At 37.9% G+C, this 19,592-nt stretch overlaps 1 protein-coding gene across 1 annotated transcript in view; it reads right to left on the reverse strand.

Annotated features, from left to right (window-relative positions):
• The window catches only part of ARHGEF38 (Rho guanine nucleotide exchange factor 38), a 147,074-nt gene that overhangs the window by 93,460 nt on the left and 34,022 nt on the right, over positions 1-19,592 (reverse strand). Inside the window, exon 2 of the mRNA XM_043870902.1 lies at positions 9,567-9,754. Coding sequence (XP_043726837.1) covers positions 9,567-9,754 — 188 coding nt within the window. The remainder of the gene's footprint in view (positions 1-9,566; positions 9,755-19,592) is intronic.

Genomic DNA, 19,592 nt, shown 5'->3' on the forward strand with positions numbered 1-19,592 from the left:
GAGATCAGTCCTGGATGTTCATTGGAAGGACTGATGCTGAAGCTGAAACTCCGATACTTTGGCCACCTGATGTGAAGAACTGACTCACTGGAAAAGACCCTGATGCTGGGAAAGACTGAAGGAAGGAGGAGAAGGAGATGACAGATGCTGAGATGATTGGATAGCATCACCAACTTAATGGACTTGAGTTCGAGTAAACACCAGGAGTTGGTGATAGACGGGGAGGCTTGGCATGCTGCAGTCCATGGGGTTGCAAAGAGTCGGACATGAGTGAGCGATTGAACTGAACTGAACTGAGTGTCCATTCATGATTTTAAAAACCTCTCATTAAACTAGGAATAGAGAGGTATTTCTTCAACTTGATAAAGAATATCTATACAGAGCCTACAGCTAACTTAATGATGAGAAGCTTGAAGCATATTTATTAAGATCAGGTACAAGGCAAGAGATGTTCCCTCTTATCACACATTTTCCATGTTGTACTGGAAATTGTAGCTAATGCACTAAGACAGAGGAAATGAAGGGTATACAGATTGGGAAGGAAGACATAAAACTGTCTTTACTTATAGATTACATTACTGTCTATGTAGTAATACAAAATAATCAGCCAAAAATCCTCCTGGAATTAATAAGTGATTACAGCAGGATTGCAGTTACAGGGTTAATAGACAAAAGTTAATTGCTTTTCTATACACCAGCAATGAACAAGTGGAATTTGGAATTAGAAACACACCACCATTTACATTAGCATTGCCCAAATGAAATATTTAGATATAAATCTAACAATATATATACAGGACCTGTACAAGGAGAACTAAAAACTCTAATGAGCAAAGAACTAAATAAATGGAAAGACAGTCCATGTTCATGTATTGGAAGACTTGACATTATCAAGATGTCAGTTCCTCCCAACTTGATCTATAGCTTCAATACAAGCGTAATCAAAATTCCAACAGTTCTTTTGTGGATATTGATAAACTGATTTCAAAGTTTATATAGTTTATTTGAAGAGACAAAAGACCCAGAATAGCAAACACAATATTAAAAGAGAACAAAGTTGGATATATGACTTCAAGACTTACCACTGAGCTACAGTAAATCAAAATAGTATGGTATTGGTAAAAGAAGAGACACATAGATTAATAGAAGAGCCCAGAAGTAGAGTCATACAAATATAGTTAACTTATCTTGGACAATGGAATAAAGGAAATACTGTGGAGCAAAGACAGTCTTCTCAAGAAGTGGTGCTGAAACAACTGGACATCCAGGTGTAAAAAAAAATGAATCTAGACACAGAGTTTACCCTCTTCACAAATTTAACTTAAATGGATCACAGAACTAAAAGTAAAATGCAAAACTAAGAAAAACACCTCACATAGGAGAAAACTAGATAACTTTGAGTAGAGCAATGACTTTTTAGGTACATCAACAAAGGTGTGATCCATGAAAGAAATAGTTGATACATTGGACTTTATTAAAATTAAAAAAAAACCATGAAAGAGCAGGAGAATGAGAAGACAAGCCATAGACTAGGAAAAATATTCCCAAAGACACATCTGGCAAAGGACTATTAATCAAATATCAAAGAACTGTTAAAACTCAGTAACAGAAAAACAAACAACCCACTTAAAAAATGAGCCAAAAGTATTAATGGACACCTCACGGAAGAAGATCTCTGGATGACAAATAAGCATATGAAAAAATGCTTCACATCATATGTTACTGGGGAAATTCAAATTAAAGCAATGAGACACCATTAGAATGGCCAAAATTCAGAATACTGATAATACTAAATGCTTGTGAGAATATAATGCAACAGCAACTCTCAACCATTGCTGGCAGAAATGCAAAATAGTACATTCACTTTGGAAGACAATTTGGTGGTTTCTTACAAAACTCATCATATTGTTACCATATGATCGAGCAATCATGTGTCTTGGTTTTCACCCAAGTGGACTCAAAACTCATGTCCCCACAAAACTGCACAATGTTGTTTTAGCAGCTTTATTCATAATTGTCAAAGCTTGGAAGCAACCACGATGCCCCTTGGTAGGTGAATGTATAAACAAAGTGTGGTGCATCCAAACAATGGAATACTGTTCAGTCCTAAAAGAAAATGAGCTATCAGGCCATGAAAAGATGAGATGGAATCCTAATTACATATTACTCAGTGAAAGAAGTCAATCTGAAAAGACTACATACTGTGTGATTACAACTGTAGGACATTCTGGGAATTAGAGAGGATTTTTAGGGCAGTAAAAATACTCTCCATGATACCATAATGACATGTCATTTTACGTTTGTAAGATTCCACGTGTGTGCACATGCTAAGTAGCTTCAGTTGTGTCAGACTCTGCGACACCGTGGACCACAGCCGGTCAGGCTCCTCTGTCTGTGGGATAACACTAAAAGTGAACCATCACGTGAACTATGGACTTCGGGTGGTAATGATATATCAGTGGGCTAATATTCATCAGTTGTAACAAAACTAATGCTCTGGTGGCAGATATTGATGATGGGGGAAATTATACATGGTGTCAGGCCAATGCAGGAAATCTCCCCTCAACTTTGCTATGAACCAAAAGGGCTCTTAAAAAAAGAGTAGTTGGATAATATAAAAAAAACAGGAGGGGAAAAAATCATGTGGTTGCCTGTTAAAAATGAATGACTTATTTTTGGCAACAGTTTAAGTCTTTTAGTGGAGGTGACAGCTAGAGAAGACAATTTTGACAAGAGTCCTTCTATGACACTTCAAAATTCATGACAAAAAATATTTGCTCACCTATGATTTCCTCTATTTGTTATGTAGGCAAAGTTTTAACAAATAGCTTTGAGAAGTCTAATTTATGTACCTATTGATCCATAAGGATTTCCCTGGTGGCTATATATCAATCTATAAATGAAATATATAAATGAAAAATATAAATAAGATATATATAAATGATATACATTGATCTATAAGTGAAAATTGGGTATTTTTAATAATTTTTAGATAAAATATTTCTGTACTGGTTCTTTTATCTTGTTTTTTAGTGAATTATCATGATCATAATTCTGCTCTTTGTTCAGTGAGATTGGTAAAATTTCATTACATGTCATTGTCTAAAATCCTCTTAAGGAGAAGTGGATGTCTAAGAGCTGGGCTGAATGGGGATTAGGGAGGAGATTCAGACAGAACTAAGGTAATCTCAGGACTTCCCTGGTGGCTCAGATGGTAAAGAATCTGCCTGCAATGCAGGAGACCTGGGTTCAATACCTGGAGAAGAATATAGCTACCCACTCCAGTATTCTTACCTGGAGAATTCCATAGAGCAGCCTGGCAGGCTGCAGTCCATGGGGTCACAGAGGTCAGACATGACTGAGTGAAGAGTTTGGTGGTGGTTTTGGAAGGGTAATCTCAGAGAGTGCATCCAAGGAGCAAAACTAAAATTGAGAGACAAGCAGGCTGTCCAGTGGGTCTGCTACACAGCCTCTGTGCTCTCTAACTCCTGGGAGCACCTTTCACCCAAAGAGCCATCCAAGGGCTGCATATTGAGGTAGAACCCAGCTTTGAGGGGTCAAGGCAGATACCAGTTATGTCAAACCAGAGACCTCAGATGAGAGGGCAAGCTTGAGAAATTCCCAGAACATGTACTGAAGCTGCAGTCCCTTTCATGTAGGACAGCAACGGACTCATTCTGGTGAAGAGGGAGTCCTTAAAAATATGGGCACTTGAGACTTCCCTGGAGGTCCAGTGGTTAAGACTTCGTGGTTCCACTCCAGAGATTGGTTTGATCCCTAGTTGAGGAACTAGGATCCCACATGCCACGTAGTATGGCCAAAATAAATAAATAGATACTTTAAAAAAAATACAGCAAACTCCAAAGGAAAATAAAAATCATTCATCAAACTACAATGTAATAACTATAGCTTAAAATTCACAGGACAGCAACTGAGCCATGACCATCTTTTTGCTGTGTGCATGCTTAGTCACTCAGTCATGTCCGACTCTTTGTGACCCTACGGTTCATGGCCTGCCAGTCTCCTCTGTTCATGGGATTCTCCAGGCAAGAATACTGGAGTGGGTTGCCATGCCCTCCTCCTGGGGATCCTCCCGACCCGGGGATCAAACTCACGTCTCTTATGTCTCTTGCATGGGCAGGTGGGTTCTTTACCACTAGCTCCACCTGGGAGACCCACATACAGATTTCCATGGCATTGCCATATTTGAACAGTATTCTTATTACTGTCTTGCATTTACATCCTCCTCCTCCCTGGCTCCTTTCAGAGATGATTTGATCTACTCTATGTTCTCTCCTTACGCATAAGCTTCTCTATCAGGGTTGATGCCATAGTTTAAGCTAGAGCAGCTTCACTCAGGTGGAGAAGAGGAGCAGGAAGCTGAATTCCCTGGGCCTCGTGGTCCCTTCCCTCTCTTGCACTTTGAAAACAAAGGGCAGGTTAAGGATTTGTCTCAATTCCTTGTCTTTTGTGTTCTCCTATTCCAGGCCTGCCCGTACCCACTTTGGATCCTGAAGGAGAGGGTTTTGGTAGGATGTCAGAACAGTGCGTCATAGGCCACATATGTCACACAGTACAGTTGCCATCACAACACCTAGACTTGCATGAATACACCGGTAGGCACCATTTTCCACTTGAGGGCCCTCCATCCAGAGAGAGCTTGATATTGTTCTCAAATGTATGGTCCTTCAATACAGAAAATAAAATATTTCTCCATTTAAATTAGTACTTGTTATTTGTGGTTTAAAATAAAACATGTAAATAAACTTTTCAGGGGGAAAAGTTTCCATAAGGGTATATATATATGGTATGATTACAGTATCATGAAATATTTGGGTATGTTCATATATGTCTAGACAATAAACTATTTATAATGCTTATTTCTAAGTGGTAAAGCTATAAGTGTTTATTTTCTTCTATATATTTTTTCAAATGAAAATTATTTACAAAGTTGCTGCCATAAAGAGCATCCCAATTTTAACAGGAAATTGCAACTGAGCTCTTGCCATGACAAAATGATTTGTCCTCTTTTCATAAAATACAAAAAGTCAAGTGTAAGTTCACACAATTAGAACAGATATGAACAAATCCAAAATAAATACACATAACTTTCTTGTTACATAAATGAAAACAGACTAAATGTATATTCAAATATATACACATAAATAGAATATCCTTGGAAGGGTAAAAAGAAGCTGCTAATGATGTTTGCCTCTAGAAAATGAAACTGAATAACTGTAAGATGTTACTGTGTCCTTGAGATCTTTGGTATTTTTGTATTTTGTGTATTTCACAAATTAAAAAAAAAAGTAAAAACATGTATTTAAATTCCTCTGACTATTCTTTTCAATCACTTGTTGGTCCTTTCCTTACACAGAAAACTGTGTTCCATTGTTAGATTATTCCAGACAGTCGTCTGTACCCTGATTCACTCAAGCAAGTTCACTCAGATAAGCAGAGGGCTTTTCTCAGTTTTCAACTTCCTTCTTCCAATTTTCACTCTTATAAACTGGCTTGCTTCTTCTGGGGCTGAAAAGACATGAATCAGCTGCAGAGAGAGGAGACATGGAGGGAGCACAATGCGGTGAAGAGTCTTCTCAGCAAGAGAAGGCATCCATCACATGACTTCCCAAAGTCCCCTCCAGCCTAACCTGTACATGTGAAATATTTATTTATGCTGCCTCTGGTTTAGCTAAGCATGGTTTGATCATTTCCATAGTAACATGAAAACTATGTATTAATGTCTAAATTTTGACACTATCTAATGACAGGTGGCCTATGTGCAAAGTTCATGGTATTGAAACAGGACAGATAGGAGTGAATGTACAAGGACAAGGTGGTAAAGTTAATGGGTTGGTGGTGTAAATTAACTACCTCAGCATGCATAGAGATGTTTGTAAGAATCCTCTGAATTCCTGAACATGTGTTTTACTTAACCAAAGCTTAAAAGCATAATGAAGTGGGGAAAAGGTGCATCTGACATGAGAAACCATGTTTCTGAGAAACCCCCAACGATTGCTATTATAGCATTAGTAGAGAGGACATAGACTACTGGATTGAAGCTAAATTCCACAAAGAGGAAGGCAGAGAGCACTGAAAGACAACTGAACATTGGGAAGTGCCGGATGTGAAAAATCAACAAGCTATAAATAGAATGACAAAGGAAATATTAGTCAGAATTATGAGAATGGTAATTCAAAGTATTAAGAGCCAAAGTTAAACATGCCAAGTAAATAAACATGTTACATAACACAAACATTTTATTTAACGTGGTCTGAAGCACCAAGTCTTAGCATTGTTCCTAACAGTTACACAGGAAGCAAAAAAAATAAGACAACAGAAGTGAAAACACAAGCAAAAGTTAAAGAGCATACCCAGGTGTATAGCTCAGCAACGGCATGTATTCTGGTGGCACCAGTTTAATTCACCAGTGTTGCTGATGGTTTAAAATTGAAAACAGTCTAAACAAATGTCTTATTCCATTTGATTAAAAAAAAAGATGATTAATTCAAAGGAAGGCATTTTCTTGTATATGTAGTCTTTTTTTTTTTTTTGTATTGATCATTAACTCATCAAGGGACAGAGCTTTGGTAAATTGTATTTTAAAACATGTTTCAGTCACATATGCTTTTACACATATTAAATACTTGAGAGTCAACTTAAAAAAGAGAAAGAAGACAGAGAATATAGACAATTCTTTTAGGATCAAGAGAGAGTTTTTGTTTGTGTTTTTTAAGATAGCCGATGATGATGAGAAAAACCCATCCAATAGGCAGAGTAACATCAATTACACAGGACAGAGAAAGGACACCGGGAGGACCAACATTCAGGAGTAATCTTGAGAGGGTAAAATCCTGTGTAGTGGAGACGTTCTCCTTAATTAGAAGCAGGATCCACCAGCTAGGTTATATGAGTGGAGATGCATGTAGGTTTAGACTTGTTGAAGAGTGTGTGCTCCTTCTTATTGTGACTATTTTCTCCATGAAATGATGGAAGAGGATGCTAACTGAGAGTTAGAAGAAAAAAGAGAGTGTTTGAGGTGTGAGGAGCAAGAAGAAGATACGAAAGAGTCCTTTCAGAGACATTACGAGGGCCCCACATGAAGAAAATGGTTATGAATTTTAAAAGAGATTGGTTCAGCTGTATACGGTAAAGGTAGAAAGTACAAAGACAATTGAACTTCATTAAAGGCAGCTTTTTTTCAGGCAAGTAAATGAAAGAGAGCAAGAAAAGGGAATTGAATTCATCTGCAAGGAGTGATTTTACAATGAAGGTGCCATGGAAACTAAACCAGGTGTGGGCTTGATGAACACGTGAATAGGCAGTGGTGAGCTCAGTAGCTGAGAGGTCCTGGCAGCACTGCTGGAGAAATTGCTCTAGAAATTGCTGAAGACAGGACCAGTGGGAGTGAGCTGAAAGAGAGGACATGGGGGTTAGAGAAAGGTAAGCTTGGAATTCTGATCCAGAGGGCATGAAGTTACTGGTAGTGATGGTTGTAGGATGCGCCCCTGAAGAGAGTGGCTGAGATGGGAAAGTTGAGGAAAGCTCATTGAATATAATGAACAAGTCAAAGAACTGAGTGAGAGGCTGTATGGATCATTTGCCTGAATGTTGAAATTACCGAAAATGGATGGCAAAATTAGGTACAGAGAGAGAGAAATTATGGAGGCAGTGCGCTAGGTATATAAAATTTTCTGAAGACTAGGAGTTAGGACTGCACCATAAAGGAGGGTAGATATTTGATAGAGTCTGAGGCCACGTGCATTTAAAAATCAATATTTGAATAATTATGTAAATAAACATTGTATTAACAATGAATATCTGCCAGAAAAGAGGGTGCGTCAATGCAGCTAGCTTAAATTAAGTGAAAAACACACCAAAAATACTTTAATATATTTAGCAATGAATCAAGAGCAGCTTTTTATCATGACCGTAAATGTTATTCCTACTCTTACAGAATTACTAAGAAATTTCCAGATTGCACGAGAACAGCAAGAGGATTACATCAGAATACTAATGAAGTGTTTGGAACAGGACCTGACAAATAGCAAGTATCTAATAAAAAGTCATGAAGGAGGAAAATGAAAGATGACCCCTGATGAAGGGAATCGTGGGGTACATGTTAAGATGCCAAACCCAGAATCCACAAAGTTGGATATATCCGGCCAAAACAACAGAATAAGCCTTAAAGAAAGTTTTGACTTTTTAACCTTAGTCAATGTTAGAAGGCAAAAGACAAACTGAGAAAATCAGCTGCAACGTATAGATAAAAGGAGGTTTTATAAAACAATAAGAAAAAGACAAGCCATAATTTTTTTCAAAAGGGCAAAAGATATGGATAAGGGTTAAAAAGAAGCAGCTAATGAATATAAACTTGCCAGAAGAAACCAAAGGTACCTGGCCTTCACTGTTGTTTATAAACCAAAAATGCTCAGCTGTAAAGATGACGTAGCAGCATACTAGCTCAAACAATGTGTGTGGCAATGAAAATTAGAACACTGTCAACTTTTTGGTTTTAAGTTGGCAATTTTTATCAAAATTCTAAGTATGCATATCCTTTGACCTAGCAGTTCCACTCCTAAGAATTTATTCCAAGCAGATAAGGTGACAATACCCAAAACATGTGTGTCTCGGCATCAGTAATGGTAGAAAAACGTTGAGAAGTGTTAGTGGTCATGAAAATACATCCAACAGACTGCTGAATGAAACAAGTATGTTACAAAATAGCATGTGTGGTTCTGATTACGTTTATCTATAAAATATATGTGTGTGTTTTGATATGCAAGTGTCCAAACTGATGTCTGAAAGGATGTTTCCAACCATGTAAACAGTGATTATCATTGAGTCCTGGAATTCCTGATCATTTTTACATTCTGGTTTATGTTTTTGTATATTGTTTGAATTGCATGTGAGGACCACTTACCACCCTAGTGATTTTACATATATGTAAAAAAACTTTCTTGTACCTTTATTCTAATTCCCTGAAAAGACCTTGATTAAAGAGGAGGAGAAACATTAACTTATAAACACCTCTAGTTTTGTCTTAGGCCAGTTCTACCTAAGAGAAAATTGTTACCTTATATTCAGGTTCATTTCTATGCTTCATTTTACTTAGCTAATAGGCATAGTTCAATTGAGCTCTCAACGTGAGGGAGGAAAAACCCACATAGTTTTCTCTTCTGAAAACTTGACCATCTTTAGATCCAATTAAGTGCTTTGTTCTTAAACTGTTTAAAAACTCAACCACTCAGAGTTTGTTGGCAGTTCCATGGGATTTCAAGAATGAGCACATGGAAATTTCAAAGCGGCAAAAACTGTGAATTTCCATTTCTCCATTTCCTAGAATACAGTTTCCCTGATGCTGGGTGTCCCTGCACTGACAGAAGTCTGAGTCTGGTGATGATTTCTACTGTCTTGAACCCAGGGCTTCAGGGGAAGGGCCCATTGCTCCTGCCATTGCCGCGGTAAAGGATAAGGATCCTCGGATACACCTGGGTTCTGTGATTTCCCAGTTCTGGTGATCCTATTTAGGATGGGGCTGGAGGGACCCTCAAAGTTGCGTTTACCTGTTTATTTCTCAAGGGCTGAACCACTTCTTGAACGCACAGCTCTAGGTCATTGAGATAGTCCTTTTCCGTCTGTATCAGCTCCTTGATGATTTTCACACGCTTTGCCATCATTCTCTGAATCTGATGCTCATCCTCCTGAGTTAGGGTTTCAGCCGTGGAACACCCAGCCTGTGGTGTCATCTTTTCTGTTAAATGAAAATGTGTATTAATATACCTGAGACATTCTGTTAGGATTTCTTCTCCTTTGTTACAAACATCCATCACTGCAGAATTATTGTTAGCAAGGAAGAAGGCTTAGGTGTCTTCACCTGTGTTCTTGGGAAGTGATGTGTGGACGTTCTCCTTCAGGCTGGAATGCTGTGAAACTGTAAGCAGGAGTGGGGTTTGAGAATGAATATTCCTAACAAGTCAGTTAAAAAATACTTGACATGTATTGTCTTTAAAATATCCCATTGCCATTGTATTAGGTTATAAACCTGATCTTCAGCTAGAGGTAAAAATGTATGAAATCATAGTACAGAACTTCTGGACACATTTGCTTTTAAATCAAGGGAAGTTTTTTAATTTGTAAGTGGAACGCTTTCTAATTTTGTATCTATTAAAAATAATTGTCCCTCATTCTCAGTAGGTGGTATGCAAATCTCCATAATATAGAAAACAATTACATGGGATTGAGATTTGTCTTTCAGTTCACAATCAGAATCCACGAGGAGTGAGGCAGTGGTAGGTTAAATAAATTTCAACCAAGATTTCTTATGGCTCATCTTCAATAGTATGCATATCTTTCTATTGCAAAATTTTCAAACTGCCAAATGGAAATATTTGATAAAAAAATCACAGTGCTCAGGAGATGTTGAAATAAGTGGGAAACCTCACATGTAGCCAGGGTTTTATAGAAGGTATAATGTGAGCAAGTTAAGTATCTTCAAGGATGAGTTTCCCACAGTGATGTAAAATTTTGGAAGCCACAAACTAGGTCACAGATGAAATCACAGCAGTGATAGATAGTGGGGCAGCCTGTATGTGTGTCTGTAAATGAATTCTATTTCAGAATTGAAGTTATTACAAACTTAATTTTCATCATAGTCTCTGTAGTTGCAGAAGTAATTTTATTTCCTTTAAAACAAATATGATTCTAGTAACTGATAAGTAAGACATCTTAGGGCTTCTCAGGTGGCATTAGTGGTAAAGAACCTGCCTCCCAATGCAGGAAACTTAAAGAGATGCAGGTTTGATCCCTGGGTGGGGAAGATTCCCTGGAGGAGGACATGGCAACCCACTCCAGTGTTCTTTGCCTGGAGAATCCCATGGACAGAGGAGCCTAGTGGGCTATGGCCTGTAGAGTTGCAGGATCTTCTCTTGGCTGACTCAAGAAAGAGCCAAGACAACTGAAGAAATATTATAGCAGAGCTAATGATTCAATGTAAAGAGACTGCCCCAAAAATGTGAAGAGACACAAGAAGAATTGGACACTCCTCTCTCTCTTGCTCAGTAATTTCAGGAGTCCAGGCAGAGGCTGGAATGATGCTGTGAAGGTAATTTCATCATTAGTTTGAAAGGTGTACTAGTTTGGTCTTTGGACAATCCTGCCTTGAAGGTGAATATGTTTCTGGGTCATTTGCCTGGAAACTATTCTTCCATCATCAGGAAAGAAGGATTTGACAAATACCATCTAAGAGCACAGGTTTTACAAAGCTTGGGCCATTCTGTGCTAGAGAAATAATCTACATCAGCTATTGAAGGAGAGAATAATGGAAGGAGCTTTCATATCTTGAACCAAATTTTGAGAATTTTGGGATGCTTGATAATTTATAGTACTCTTATTGGAATGTATAAAAAGTTTGTCTTTCAGCACCCCAGATTCGAAGGAAAAGTTATAGTGAGATGTCAGTATTGTGAACTATTTTGGATATAAAAGAGGAGGGCAGGTCAGGAGAAGAGGAGATATGCAGTGAGCAGGTTGTATTTATAACCTGACCTTGTGACCTTTATGAGCCTCCTTTTGACGGCTCCTTTTAAAAGCTGGGGGATTGAGAGTCAAAGGGCAAAGGGGAATAATGGGGGTTCAAATAATCTGTCAGTTTTGGGGGACTAGCAAGGAGAAGGGAGTCTTTTCTGATTTTTGGCCAAGAAATATTCCAAAAATACATTCTCAGGTTCTTTTTAGTTCTCAATTCTGGATCTCAATTACTACATGAATTTAATTAACTTTACCAATTTCTCCAGTTGCTGCACTTTAAATGTACAATCCTAGATTTGTTAATTAAAAATTATATGTTCTAATCCTGCACAGTATCTTGTTCAGAACGAAGTTAGGAGGTCACAGTGGTGGAAATAGTGTTAATCAAGATATTTAACTTCAGAAACTTCTCCATTCAGATATAAAAACCTTCTTAAAGAATTCAGAGTGGTGTGATCTTGTGAGCTATCTTTGTTTGCTCTTTTGACTCAAGTTTATTGTGGGAACAAAGACTTACATCATTTTCCTATCCAGTCTCTAAACATGTTCTACATCTGCATTTCTTAAACCAACAAACTCTTCATGATACACTGTGAGCACAAGCTTTGTTGTTATAAGGTCCTTCCTGACGTTTAAAACTTTTATTTTTTAGTTATACAATGTTTTTACATATACTGTGTTTTTATATAAAACTATTTGTAAGACATGAATACAACCAACATAGATTACCAAGTCAGCAGTCAGCTATAATAATCTTTTATTTCTAGATAAAGCCACAGAGGAGCTGAATATTTAGGAAAGAAGGAAAAATAAAACTTCCAAAATGACTATTTTCCAGGAGCTAGCATAAACTAAAAGACTGTGCCAAAACTAAAGGGAAATGGAAGCTAAAAGAACATTTAGATAGTCTTGAAACTTAAGTGGCAGTCCAGTAGTTAGGACTTTTTGCCTTCCAGCACAGGGGGTATGGGTTCAATCCCTGCTCAGGGTGTTGGGATCCTGCATGTTTTGTGATAAAAGACCAAAACATAAAACAATAGAAGCAATATTGTAGAAAGTTCAATAGACTTTAAAAATGGCCAAAAGCAAAAAAAAAAAAAAAAAAAAACAAAACCAACCCAAAAAACAACCAAAAAACCCCCATTTATTTTGTTTAACAAGAATACTGCTACCATGTATGAAAACAGTAACATGTAACTGATCCTCAAGTCCAACCTCTTTCTTTCACCCTCAAGTTTTATTTTTCCAGCAGTGATGATGAATTTTCACTATTCTAGCCACAAATTTCATGAGTAACATATGTGGAAATTCTTGGCCAAGGAAGTTTATGTAAAAGGATTTTGCATCAGTTTGGGGAAAGGATAATCAGACTTAAGATCAGCTTTGCCACTCTTCACAGAGATAACTTGGTGGATAAAAAGAATAGTTAACCTTACAGGGCCTCAGTTTCTTCATCTGTAAACTAGGAACAAAAACCATCACCGTAATCTCACGAAGACAGAATTAAATGAGCAACGGTATATGGAAGTTCCATAGGGTCTTTAAAACCACATAAATGTTAGTTATTTCCAGACACGGGAATAATAGTCTTCCTTTTTCTCTACTCTTGACCTTTTCCACCACCTAGGGCAAATAATGATCTCATTATTTTATAGTTATCAACTTGTCAAGAAAAATGTATGACTTGAAGTGGGTGGACAGCTATGTTCAGATGGGAGAGAAGGAGAAATAGGGGCATGGCTCATGGAGAAAATTGAGGCTAGAGCTGATGTTTGGATCCTGGGTAGCTTTCCTGGGCTAGCTGTATGCATGGGAAGAACTCTCATCTTTTTGAGGGATGACAAAGCCCCCAGAGGTGGCTTGTGCGGGGCGTGGCTCAGGCTGATGACAGTCTTCACTGATAGATAGCCCGTGTTTTGCTTTTCCTTGTGTGTGCTCTTTCTGCTTTGCTATTGCTGTTGCCATTGCTGCTTCTGTTATCGCGGTAATTTGAAGGAGAGGTAATTAGTTTTTTCAAGCTATAAAATGATATTTTTGAGGTTAAGTGCCTAGGCTTTGTGCCAGACTTCCTGGGTTCAAATTCCACCTCTAACATTAGATCTGTGACCTTGAACAAGTTATTTAACTCTCTATGCACCAGTCTCCTCCTCTGTAAGTTAAGTGATTGTGAAGATGAAATGAGTTAATGTTTGTTAAATACAACAGTGTCTTTAAGAATAGTAGATACTCAGTAAATGTTTGCTATTATTATTAGAGGCAATTCCTGTTTATTAGCTATAATATAGCTTTCCCTGTATTTTTAGCTGTATTCTAAATTAGTGTGTAACCTTCTCAAAACATTTTCATGTACATATAAATGTACAACAGAAGTTATAATAGATTTTTTTTGGTAAGCATATTATATGTGTGCATATATATATGTATACACACACATATATACATGTGCATACATATATCTTTATTCTTTACAATAACAGTATGATCATCAGACACTGCCATTTATTTGCCTGAGCAATATTTTATTCTCCCATTTTTTAAAAATAAATTGAACTCTGAATAGATAAAAATGTTAGATTTTAGATTCTTTTTTCAAACTATGTCTCTTTTATGGCAAATAAGATGTTAAGCAGAAATCTCTGAGAGGGGTTTCAGGAGTTTTTAAAAACAAATTTGGCTGGGAGTCTGCTTATTCCATCCTCTACCCATTATGATTCTTACCTTCTTTTCATTGCCTGGAAGGTGAATGTGAGTCCTGGAGCGGTGGCAGCCATGATGGGATGTGAAGTACTAGTCACAAAGATTAAATCTATACACCATGGACAGCAGTATGTGGAACGATGTGAAGTATCTCTTTACTCCTAGACTTCCTGTATGAGACACTTAAGTTTCCATGTGTTAGGTCACATTTTTTTCCTGTCCTTTTTAGAAAGTTTATTCCTATGAGATGGATATTTTGGTATCTAGAAATTTGAGTGCTACAAATAATGCAACCTACAGTGTGAAACTGGCCTAGCAGGGGAGGAAGGCTTGTCAGGAGGACATTTGTAGTCTGGAGAGTTGGTTATCATTAAAATCCAGTGGCAAAGTATTTGGTAAATCTATATTTCTGCATACCAAGACATATAATTAGAGAATTGGTAGAAAATCAAAATGTTAGCATGTTTTGATTCTTCCTTGTCACTTTCAACAAAAGCTTACAAATTAGATATGAACTCAGACCACAACTAGCCAATCTACAAGAACAGATGGAAGAAAACACCTAGAAAAAGATTTTCTTCTGGTGGCCTATAATTTAAATAGCCTGAAAGTCCCCAAACTGATTGAAAATGCCAACCACTGCCATTCTTAAAGGAAAGCCCAGGAAATAGTTTTAGTAGGAGATGAGAGTGGTGCCTCAGGGCTTCTTCTTCCAAGGAGTACTCTGCCATTCCAGAGAGGGAAAGCATACCAGCCTGGACAAATGTTAATGGTGTCTGAGAGACTGCCAGTGGCCATCAGGCTAGGGAAAATCTATTAATGCCAGATCCCACCTTCTTGGGCCTCATCCCTGAGTCTGACTCATGGTTCTCTGCTAATATCCTGCTGCACTTCTGAATGGAGAGATTTCTGGGCTTTGGAAAGTATCTCTGGACATTAGTGGTCCTGACTTACCTTTTAATTATTGATATACTTTCTCCTGGTCTCTATAATCTGGATTCTTGCTCACTGTAATAGGCAGAAAATGGTCTTTCAAGGATGTCCACATTCTAGTCCTCGAAACTTGTGAGTATGTTACCTCACTGGCAAAGGAGGCTTTGCTGATGTGACTAAGGTTACAGACTTTGAGATGGGGAAGTTATCCTGGATTATCTTGGTGGACCCAATCTAATCACATTCACCATTCAAAGAAGAAGAGAGCAGAGGATAGGTGAAGACTGTGAGGGACTTAACTCACCATTGCTGATTTTTGAAGAGAGGAAGAGGGTCTAAGGGCCAAGGAACGTGAGTGGCCTTTGGAAGCTGAGAACAGGCTGCCAGGAAATAGGTACCAATAACCTGAAGAGCGAGGAATGGCTTTCCCTCTCAAACCTCCAGAAAGGAGCATTGTTCTATTGACACCTTGCTTTCAGCTGTGAAACTAGTAAGCAGAAACCCTGGACTTCTAACCTACAGAAGCTGAGACAATACATTTGCGTTAGTTTAAACTACTAAATTTGTGGTGATTTGTTACAGAGGTGATAGGAAACCAGAATCCCTAAATAATCTGACCTTTGAGAGATCCATCTCTGTTTAGACTGCCCTTTCAAGAACATTGAACTACATGTTGTAAAATTCCTTCCAATTTTCCGTGTTCATCACTGAATCTTCCTGAGCTACTTGTCCAAGATTGCCTGCACCACAGTAGCTTGAGTTTTGATAATGAAATAGACATGAGATTGTCAGTTAGATGCTTTCTGTCAATACAGTTTTTCATCTTTGTTCAATGTCTTGGTTTCCAGTGTAGGCCATAAAAACCACCCTTAGACGACAAGTACAGAATTGGGCAGAAATTTTCTATTCGAGAGACATCAGCAATAAACCGGATAGTCCCTGTGATCTGATGAATTATTGTCTTGAATTCACTTTAATGGTTTCCCAGAAGAACCACACAATGGCCCCAGCGGCAGTTACCGCTGTGGCAGTGACTTTGAAGGTTATGGCAATGACAACAGCAAAGAGAAGAAATGAACGGCTACAGAGGAACGGCACACCACTTCAGGTATATTCTACAAATTGTGAAAAATGAATCCCAACCTGCTGGTAGAGACTCAGAGAGTTTACAAGACAACAGATAAAACACTTAAAACTATTTAAATGAATGAATAAGCCTTCAAAAATGGTTAAGAAGTCCTCTGAGGTCTGGAGTAAACTGTAAGGTCAGACCAGGGAATTAAGTTTGGAGGCTGCAACAACCAATTACCTTGGAGACATCTACGGACACTAGTGTCCTGGGAAGATGGAAACTCTGTGTTCACAATGAGGAGACAGGACGTGGTACAGATGGGATCTGGGCTAGGTCTCTGGGCAGTGGGGGGAGCCTGATTAGACAAAGAACATAAAGCCTGGCACAGAAAGGAAACATACCCCAGGAGAGGTGAACCAGTTCAATACAAATAATGCTCCAGTGGGAGAGATGGCAGTAAAAATGGTCTTTTCCATGGCTCTGAGCAATGATAGAAAAAACGCGGGGGCAGGAAGGAATGTTCCCTAATAATTCCAGAATAGTAATTGGCTCTCGTGTGGGTTTGGGGCCTGGATTCAATGAATGTTTAACAAATGATTAAGGGCCTATTCTAAGCCTGAAAGTGTTCCAGCAGTTGAGGATACAGTAATTTTAAAAATATGTTTTAAAAATCCCTTCTCTCATGGAGATAAATTTTAGTGGAGGAAGAAGAATATAAGTTATTTAGTATACAAAAGGTAGTAAGTGGTATGGAGGAAAATACAGTCATAAGGGAAGTACTCAAAAGGTATGAAATTTTAAATAAGATGGCAGGGAAGTTTTCAAATTAAGCAAAGACTTGAAAGGGGACAAAGAATAATGCATTTATCTGACTCCTTCCTGGTCCTTGAACAGGGCATGCACACTCTCACCTTAAAACTTTCCACTGGTTGGTTCCTCTGCTAAAAACTGTGCACCCTAGATACATGCATGACTGAAATGGGTAGGTGGCTGAGAGGGGGTAGGAGACACCAGAGGAGAGGGCAATTTTATAAGTATTTTAAACTTTTAAACATCTTTGTAGTGTTGCAGAAAATGTAAAGGCATTGACGTAATTTAGATATTTTTCAATTAAGAATACATGTCAAAATTTCGAGGCCAATTATTAAAATAATAAAAATACTCTGTAAAGACACATTACCAACAAAGGGATAACAATTAGACTCGTAGCTGCCTTTACATCAGCATTGCCACAGGCCGTGACATAGTAAAGCCTTTAGAGAGCTGAGAGAAAAATAACTGAAATAACTGTTGACCTGCCTAGCAAAACCTTCTCAAAAATGACAGTAAAATAAGCACATTTTAGAAAAAGAACATCTTAGTTTACCACCAAAAGGGCCTCAGTAAAAGTAATTCTAAAAGAGGTACCTTGCCCAGAAGGCTGGGGGCTTCCCAAGTGGCGCTACTGTTACAGAACTTGCCTGTCAATGCAGGAGACATAAGAGATGCGGGTTGGATCCCTGGGTCAGGAAGATGCCCTGGAGGAGGGCATGGAAACCCACTCCAATATTGCCTGGAGAATCCCATGGATGGAGGAGCCTGGCGGGCTATAGTCCATGGGGTCGCAAAGAGTTGGACTTGATAAAGTGACTTAGCAAGCATGCACAGAGGCTGAGCCACCAGAGAGACCCACTCAGAGGGCAGATGGTCCCAAAGGGGAGAATGAAGCGCAAAAAGGAATAGGATAGAAAGAAACAGGGAAAGATAAATCAGATGGAATGTTAATGTTATGTTAGAACAGCAACCAATGAAACTGATAAAACTGTCTTCTCTTTCTAGTTCTGAAATATGTAATTGCCTTTTATGTTTTACACATTGTAAAATGGAGCACACCTAAACATAGAGAAATTTTAAAATTCAAAGTATAAAGAGAAACTCTTATAAGATTCCTGAGAGAAAAAAATTCAGGTGAGGGTAGGACTTGAATTAAATTTCATATGTGTAACACTGGATGCTAGAATTCACTGGAATCAGGTATAAAGAATTCTGAGGAGAAAAAGATTTTGATTTTTGCCCCCTTGTTATATATTATTTATATTAAAAAGCCACTACTTTCAAGCACAGGAGAATTTGGCAAATAGTCACCCTTGTAATCTCTCTGAAAACATTACTTTAGTAAGAGTACCCAAACATCTCAGTGGAGCAGGAGACGAAATGAGAGAGACTTCTTGTAGAGACTCACTCTCTCCAAACTCCCAGCAAAAGCACTCAACAAGTAATAGGATACTGCTAGAAAGTTTAGCAGTATCAGTACTGTGAGGCTAGGAGTTCTCTGGAGAGAGAAGAGATTGGCAAAAATACTCACTATTGTGTCTAGAGAGAAAACAAGGCCTTGGAGGAGTTTAGAGCAAAGACCAGAGGCCTACAGCTCCTCCTGCCCAAAAGGGTCTGATATAAGTCAAGAAAGGCAACCTAAGGTGAGCAAAAAGAGCTGGTATTTTATCAAGGCAGAACTAATGCAAGAGATAAAAGAGAACCTCAATAAGTATGAGGGTAATGAGACTGAAACAGATGCAAATAGAACAGACACATAAAAGACCTTATGAGTATACTAAATTTTTTCTCAAAATTTAACGTTTATTATAGTAACTTCAAAAAGAAAGAAAAAGAGTTTCAGTGTCAGAAGCAAGTCATGTTTCAAAGTACAAAATGGTTTGGATTTGGAGTACAAGACAATTTAAACAAAAGGGAACGTCTCCTCTTCAAAAAGAAAGAAAGAAAGAAAGAAAAGTTCTACAGGAGTTTAAAAAATCACATAGAAAGGAAAGCTTATAAAAATGAGAACCTGAAGTATAAACAGCATAACTGTTCCAAATGTTATACTGGTGATGGAATGACCTTCAGAGTTACTATATCCTTGTATCTCACGGGAACTTGGACTGTACATCATGTACAACACACATAACTAATGCACTTTAGCTTGGCTTCTTTCTATCATGTTCCATATGTGTGCTGCATCAAATTTCCTGACAAAAATGTTATTTCAAAGTAATGTACATAATGTTTTCTTGGTGTCACAACAATATTATTTCTCCTCTGACAGTATCATTAGAATGATACCCACATTGATTAACACTCACCTGCCAATTCAAATAGAAACCTATGTTGTGGATAAAAACAGTCACACACACTTTCTCCCTCTTATAAAATATAAAGACTAAAGTGACTTCTCGGTGAAACTCAATATAAAACATCAAAAATATTACTGAAGAAGCAGGGGATAATATTAAGACTCATTTCTTATTTCAATAATAATATTTTCTTCTTATACAAAAATATATTCCTTTTCCCCCATCATGGTAGTAAATATAGATAAGATAAA

Source organism: Cervus elaphus, chromosome 17 (assembly GCF_910594005.1).
Source record: "Cervus elaphus chromosome 17, mCerEla1.1, whole genome shotgun sequence".
Classification (NCBI taxonomy): Eukaryota; Metazoa; Chordata; class Mammalia; order Artiodactyla; family Cervidae; genus Cervus; species Cervus elaphus.